The sequence below is a fragment of the Pogoniulus pusillus genome, chromosome 4, assembly GCF_015220805.1.
Source record: "Pogoniulus pusillus isolate bPogPus1 chromosome 4, bPogPus1.pri, whole genome shotgun sequence".
In the NCBI taxonomy this organism is placed as follows: Eukaryota; Metazoa; Chordata; class Aves; order Piciformes; family Lybiidae; genus Pogoniulus; species Pogoniulus pusillus.
The window spans coordinates 18,369,423-18,376,984 of NC_087267.1; the positions used below are offsets into that span (position 1 = coordinate 18,369,423).

The window sequence follows — 7,562 nt, forward strand, 5'->3', positions numbered from 1 at the left end:
CCCAGCTCCTGAGCTGAAGACAGGGACAGGGGACAGAATGAGACCTTCACAATCTAAGAGGAAATGCTCAGTGACCTGTTACACCACTTAAGCATATACAAGTCTATGGGGCCAGACCAGTTACATCCAGGAGTACTGAAGGAGTTAGTGGATGTGCTCACCAAGACTCTTTCCACCATTGACCAGCAGTCCTGGCTAAGTGAAGAGGTCCCAGTGGACTGGAGGGTAGCAAATGTGACATCCATCTATAAGAAAGGCTGAATGGCAGATCTGGGGAACTACAGACCTGTCAGTCTGACCTCAGTGCCAGGCAAGGTCATAGAGCAGATGACCTTGAGTGCCATTATCCACCATACAGAGGACAATCAGCCCCATTCAGCAAGAGTTTATGAAAGGCAGGTCCTGCTTGATGAACCCGATCCCCTTCTATGACAAAATCATCCACCTACTGGATGAGGGAAAGGCTGTGGATATTGTCTACCTGGTCTTCCCTAAAGCCTTTGACACAGTTTCTCACAGAACTCTTATGACAAAAAAATGCTGCTTAGGGCTTGGATGGGCACAAACTCTTCCGAGCTAGCTGTCCAGGCCCAAAGAGTGGTGGCCAATGGAGTCAAATCCAGCTGGTGGCTGACCACAAGTGGTGCCCCCAGGGTTCAGCACTGGGACCACTTCTGTTTAATATCTTTATCAATGATCTTGTTGAGGAATTAGAGTGTGCTGTCGGTAAGTTTGCAGACTACATGAAGCTAGGTGGGAGTGTGGATCTGCTGGAGGGGAGGGAGGCTCTACAGAGAGATGTGGGTAGACTGGATCTATAGGTCAATGGGATGAGCTTCAACAAGGCCAAGTGCCAGGTCCTGCACTTGGGCCACAACAGCTCCGTGCAATGCTGCAGGTTTTCGGCAGAGTGGCTGGAAAGCAGCCCGTTGGGAAGGGATCTGGGGTTGCTGATCACGCCTTATGAGAGCAAGGTTTCCAGCCTTCTACAACCACATCCACTGCTCCTTCTGTATTTCACTGACACCCTGTGGCAGTCATCTAGACTGCAGGCTGGCCAAGATTCAACACTCGCGTCCACAAACGATGATAACATGGGGTGTTTTCCCTTGGTGCTAAGTGGTGTTCACCCTAAGTCAGTACACGGTTCAGCTTCTCACGTCCTGCCAGCAAGGCTTGGATTGGCACATGAAGCTGGAAGAGGACACAGCCAGGATAGCAGATCAAAACTAGTTAAAGGGATATTCCATATCACAGGGCTCCATGCACATAATCATAATATCAACCAGGTTGGAAGAGACTTCCAAGATCAGCCAGTCCAACCTATCACCCAGCCCTATCCAATCAACTAGACCATGGCACTCAGTGCCTCAGCTAATCTTTTCTGGAACACCTCCAGGGATGGTGCCTCCACCACCTCCCTGGGCAGCCCATTCCAATGCCAATCACTCTCTCCGGGAAGAACTTCCTCCTAACATCCAGCCTGTACTTCCCCCGGCACAACGTGAGACTGTGTCCCCTTGTTCTGTTGCTGGTTGTCTGGGAGAAGAGACCAACCCCCACCTGGCTACAGCCTCCCATCAGGTAGTTGTAGACAGCAATGAGAGCACCCCCGAGCCTCCTCTTCTCCAGGCTGATCTCTGCTTTCTTCGAGTGCTACAGAACTTGGAGTTAAGCGCATTGGTCTTTTGGACCAGGCAGCCTAATTCATTTGAGACTCAGGCTTAGGTCAAAGCATCATGCTGTCAACCATTCTCAAGGCAGCATGTACTGCTACAACTAAGGGATTTCAATTTTTTTTTAAGTCATCACAAAATACTCATACATAGTAGGCCATTTAATTTCTTGTCCCAGCAGGAAGTGCTTTAGTTGGGTTTGAGTTCATGAAGCAGTTAAGAAATGCTACACACTACTGTCAATTTCGCACACTGAATTACTTACAGTATCCAAATGGGGAAAAGCAGGCCAGAAGGGGTGCATAACTGCTCAGGGACTGGCTGAGCGTGGGGCAGTGTATGTATGTAATTTCATCTTTCTTGGGATTTATTTCTCCTTTTGTTGTCTTCCTTTTCACTACTACTATTGTTAGATTATTTTTAAAAGACAGCTGCCCAAAACAAAGCCTCAGACACACACGCTCCAACCTCCCCCACATCCTGCATCCCTTCTGAGAGCTAATCAGTCAAGGAAAACAAGAGTGTCAGTCTCAACCCATTTCAATTTGATTATTAAATTAACAGATACACCAGCCAAAGTTTTTATTCCTAGTATAAAGCTCCCAAGGTCCTGCTGACCTTGGCACTGAATAGGAATTGTATTTGTTGGATGACTCACTCAAACAGTTTCTCCTGTATTATTAACCAACACCAAAAGGTAATTTACATGCACCCATCTTTTTTTGCTTACTGTAACTCTTCATGACGCCAGAAATGCAGACCTCAACCCTACATGAGGCTTGAGAGAGATGATGATACTCTCTGGAAAGATGCAATCAGCATTCTCTTTTCACAAAAACTTAAAGCCTAAATGTCCTTTTCAAAAGCTTTCAGAAATTGTTGTGTCAATGTTTAGTTCATTACCCTCCCCCATCTTAGTCACCCAGAAAAACTGCATAGAAAAAAAGACAATAGAACATTCACCCTTTCTTTTCAACCCTCTACATTGCTTTCTCATTTCATAGAACAGTCTGGTTTGGAAGGGACTTCCAAAGCTCATCTACTTCAAAGCCTTCTTCAGTCAGCAGGGACACCCTCCACTAGAGCAGGTTGCCCAGAGTCCTTTTGAGCCTCACATTGAGTATCTCCAGGGAAAGGGCCTCAACTACCTCCCTGAGCAACCTCTTCCAGTGTTCCACCACCTTCGTGCTAAGGAACTTGTTCCTCCCATCTAATCTATATCTGCTCTTCTCTCATTTCAAACCACTGCCCTTGTCCTATCACTGCAGGCCTCTGCAAACAGTCCCTCTGCAGCCTTCTTGGAGCCCACTTCAGGTACCGGCAGGCTGCTCGTAGGTCTGCCTGGAGCCTTCTTTTCTCCATGCTGAACAATCCCAGCTCCCTCAGCCTGTCCTCGTAGCAGAGGTGTTCCAACCCCCTGATCATTTTCATGGCCCTACCAGTGCAGGCATTAATTGCATTAAAATGAAAATGTATCATTAGCTTGCTGTTAGCTAAAAATGCCCCAGCTACAAAGCTTTCTCTTTCTGTCTACACGCATGTACCACCCCAGAAGATAGTCCATGGCATCAGGAGACATTCCAGTCCTTGACTCACCATAGATGCTACACAACCACTTCATGACAGTAGCACCCACCCCATGGAATGCCCACATCCAACAGGTGCAAACACTGGAATCAACAAATGCTTAAAGCACCTCTTATTGTGCATGCTCAGTAACAATTACAGTACTTGGGAGGAGGCAAACATTACTCACAAGGACCTACACAATCACAGCTGCAACTCTGAGGTGCAATTTTCACTGTAGAAGTCAAGGTAAATACAGTACAACACACATGGCACACACGACAGACACAATACCAACATTTTCTTCCATGCAAGGATGTTCAGTTCTAAAGCTCTCCAGCTTCACTGACCACAAGGCTCAACTCAATATGGCTAGGAAAGATGAATGCTTTGGCTCTTAAGTGCTTTGTCTCTCAAAATCATGCAGTCTCTTCATGACCACGTGCTTCCCCAGCCCATCAGTGTTATTAGGCTTCTTCCAAGATATAAAAGCAAAATGAAACCCTTTGCTTTTGCTTAGCCAAATGAAAAGAACAATGAAACTCAGAAAGGCTGTGAGTTTGCATTTTCAGCTCTCCAGCCTGGTAGATTACAAGACACAAGTTTTTAGGATTAACTCCTACAGGATGTCTAGTATTTTTCTTCATCCACTCCAGGAACATGATCTTGGGTGTGAAGAATACAGAGAAGAATCCAGTCCAAAAGGGAATAGATTCTCAAGCCAGCCTGTGGCAGACCTGAAGTCTCTCAAGACTCAACTCACTCAACAGACCATGCTGCTTTCTGTAGTGAACACGAGTATCACAGCTCTGCGGTTCAAGGAATTAAGTACTGGAGGCTGGGAAAACTGTGTACACAAAGGACTATGATTCCGTGTGCCGTACTCCTGAGCAGTCACCAGATGTCACCACAGCTCAAGAGTCTCCTACCAGACCAACTCGGAGAACTACATAGAAAACGTTTTTATCATTCATGTACAGCTTCAGTGTGGGAAGCTTTCTCCTGCAGCGGAGCATGAAATGTAAACATCAGGCCCTGTGATGGGAAGTGTCCTTGGGTCTTACTGATTCCCAGGGGCCTAAGCTGGCAACCATGAGCAACCCACGCACAGCTGTCAGGGGGTGGAATCTGCCGGCCCCTGGGGCGGACGCAGCCCCAAGGGGGGCTGACCCTGGCCAGCCCCCCTGGGTGGTACTCACAGGTTGTTTACCACAGGTAACCTATCTCTGCCTTACACATAACTTGGGGCCAATCTGTACTGTCCACTTCTGCCAGCCCCAGGCTGGCTGGAAACACCTCCTCTGGAGCACTATATAAGACGCTGCACTACCCTAATAAAGTTGTACTGATGTACTGATGCACAGATGCCTAGAAGCTGCTGTCTCGAGTCGTCAGTACCCCGATCTCGCCTCTCGCCAGCCTCCGTACCCCGACACTTCAGGTCTGAAGTAAGACCAGCAAAAACAACACAGCGACCAAGATAACTTCCTGTCAAACAACGTAAGGCATGCATGTTTAGGAGTTAAAGGACCTGGACTGGCCATTTAAGGCAGTGCTTTCCAATCTTTCTATCTCAGACACACAGCTGCTGCTATTTCTCCTTTCTCACTTCCTACCTCAAACTCCGTCCTTGATCTTCAAGCACCTAAATCATCTCTAGACGTGATGGCCAGTCCTGCTTCCCAGGACTTCCTCAGCTCTTATGCAACCCAGGTTTGCTCATCACACTTTGAGACTGGGTGGAACTGAAACTCTTTGTCATCGCACCCTCATACACACACAACAACCTCAGTGCCAAATATTGATGCATCTTCTAAGCTAGGACTCTGAAACTTCCTTCCTTTGTGGATCTGGGTTCCAGCATTTGCATTCCACATCACCACTGATGCGATCCTGGTTCTTCCTTTTGTACAAGGCAAGACTCAGATGAGGCATGTTCTCCCCTCACATAATGACTGCTGCTGACATGAATGCTCCACCAACATCATCAATCTTACAGTCTGTTCTAGAACTACAGGCAAAGAATCAGGAATACATCAGCATACAGATTTCTGCATCGTCCTCTGCAATGCTCAAGAGAAAACACAACACAGTGGTGTAACAAATACACTCTTCTTTCCTTCGTCATGAGGAATGGCAGTACCAGCCCTCAAAATATTTCTGTTGCATAAAATCACAGAACTGTTTGAATTGGAAAAGCCCTCTAAGATCGCTGAGTCCAACCATCGACCTAACACCATCACAGCCATTAAACCACATCCTGAAATGTTATGTTCGCATTTCTTGAACACCTCCAAAGACAGAGACTCTCTCACCTCCCTGAGCATCCTGTTCCAATCTCTGACCACTGCTGCAGCAAAGAAATTTTCCAAGTATTCAACTCAAGCCTCCCTCAGCACAATTTCAGGCTATCTCCTCTCATTCTATCACCTGATACTAGGGAGAAGAGACCAACCCCCACTTCAACCTCCTTTCAGGTAGCTGTAGAGAACAATAAGGTCTCCCCTCAGCCTCCTCCAGACCAAATAACCCCAGTTCCCTCAGCTGCTCCTCACCAGACCTGTTCACCAGACCCTTCACCAGCTTATTGCCCTTCCCTTCTGCAGCAGCAGCAGTCAGTGCTGCACACACTTAGTTCCCTCTCCAGCAGTACGAAATAAATGCAAACATTTGCCCCTCTGGGCTATCAGAGTTTACACAGCTTCTAGTCATGTCCCAAGGTCCTCATCCAGCAGACATACACACAAAATAAAGTAAAATCAAGAGTTCTTCCACTGGCAAGGCGGACTGCGCTCCTTCCTCTCTGCCACAGCAGGCCTACAAAGCATGAGCGAGTGCTAGAGCCAATGCAAGCAAGCACAGCAGGCCTTGAATTGTCAACAAAGCATGGGCTCACCAAGTGTCTACTGCACAGCACACAACCAGAGGAAGAACAAACACTCACCTTTCAAGAGGGGCTGGAAGGTTGGAATTTCCTGCAGTTTTATGACATCTGGATCGTTACTGACGTTCCGTGAGGACTGTGTTCCTGGGGCTACCACCACAATATCGTCCATTTTCGCTCGCTGCTTAGCTGGCGATGGAGATGCTAGACAGGTACAGGGGGGAAAGGGAACAACTGAATTAATGAGCATATTCCACCACAATTCAACCTGAAATGAAGACCACAAAGTTTAACATACTGCAGGTACAGTTTTTGTAGTGTGAACACATTACTGAGATCACTGAAAGGCTACAAGCTCCCTTCTCAGCCCCTCTTTGACAACACTGCGTTCAGCAAAGCTTTTTCAAAGTCAGGCAACGCACATTCTGACACCTGTCGCCCTCCTCGTTGCTCCCCATCCAAGCTCTGCACTCTGTTCCCTCCTACCCGTGCCTCGCCAGTGAGAGACGGGCCCCGGCTGGCGCTCTGGGGTGCACTCTCCTCGCTGGCTCTGCCTCCCTGCGTGCGGGTGCTGCCGCCTCGCCGCCCGCAGCGGGCTGGGCACCCTCCTCAGAAGACCGGCTGGGCCCCGCCAGATGCTGCCTCGCAAATCACAAGTCGTTCCCGTCTCCATAGCGACCGCCTCGTCCCCCTGCCCCCGCCGCGCCAGCCCCCTGCAGCGGAGCGGGGCGCCGCGCCCCGCAGAGCCGCGCACCCCTCCCGCGGGCATGCTCGCCGCTCCAGGCCCGAGCCCTCCCGGCTGCCGCCTGCCAGCGGCCGTGCCCGTCCCGGAACGCGGCGAGTACTGACCGGAGCTATTGGGTTCTCTCGGCCGGCTCTCGGCCTCTGCGCTCTGCTCCGCTCCCATGGCGGCAGGGCCAGCGGCCTCCTCCCCCAGCTGCCGCAGCGCCGGGGGCAGCGCCGCTCCCGCGGCCGCCACCGCTGCCCGCCCACGGGGCTTCCGGCTGCGCCGGCCGGCGTCTGCGCCCGGGCCGCGGCAGGCCCCGCCCGGTACGGCACGGCGCGGCAGGCAGGCAGGCGGGGCTGCGCCCACAGGCCGGGGCGGAGCGGGCCGCCAAAGGAAGGGGATGGTGAGGGGGCTGGGGGCTGGGGGGGGCTCTGCAGGCGCCTAGCCCAGCGCGGGGCTCGGCCCTGTACTCGGGCCGCCGGGGGGCTCGGGGAAGTGGAGAGCAGCACAACAGCACAGATCTGTGGGGTGTGGGGGTTTTCACAGGCTCCTAGAACGGCTCAGATTGGAAGGGATCTCAAAGCTCATCTGCAGCAACCTCCCTGTCATGGGCAGGGACACCTCAAGGCCTCATCCAGCCTGGCCTTCAATGCCCCCAAGGAGAAGGCATCAAGACTACGAGAATGATGAGGGGACTGAAACATCTAAT

General features: G+C 50.6%; 1 protein-coding gene across 1 annotated transcript in view; it reads right to left on the reverse strand.

The window, feature by feature from the left end:
• BORCS5 (BLOC-1 related complex subunit 5) overlaps nucleotides 1-7,135 on the reverse strand; it is a 63,889-nt gene extending 56,754 nt beyond the window's left edge. Inside the window, exons 1-2 of the mRNA XM_064142294.1 lie at nucleotides 6,976-7,135; nucleotides 6,187-6,330 (exon numbers count right to left, since the gene is read on the reverse strand). Coding sequence (XP_063998364.1) covers nucleotides 6,187-6,330; nucleotides 6,976-7,033 — 202 coding nt within the window. The 5' untranslated portion in view covers nucleotides 7,034-7,135. The remainder of the gene's footprint in view (nucleotides 1-6,186; nucleotides 6,331-6,975) is intronic.
• Nucleotides 7,136-7,562: the final 427 nt, after the last annotated feature.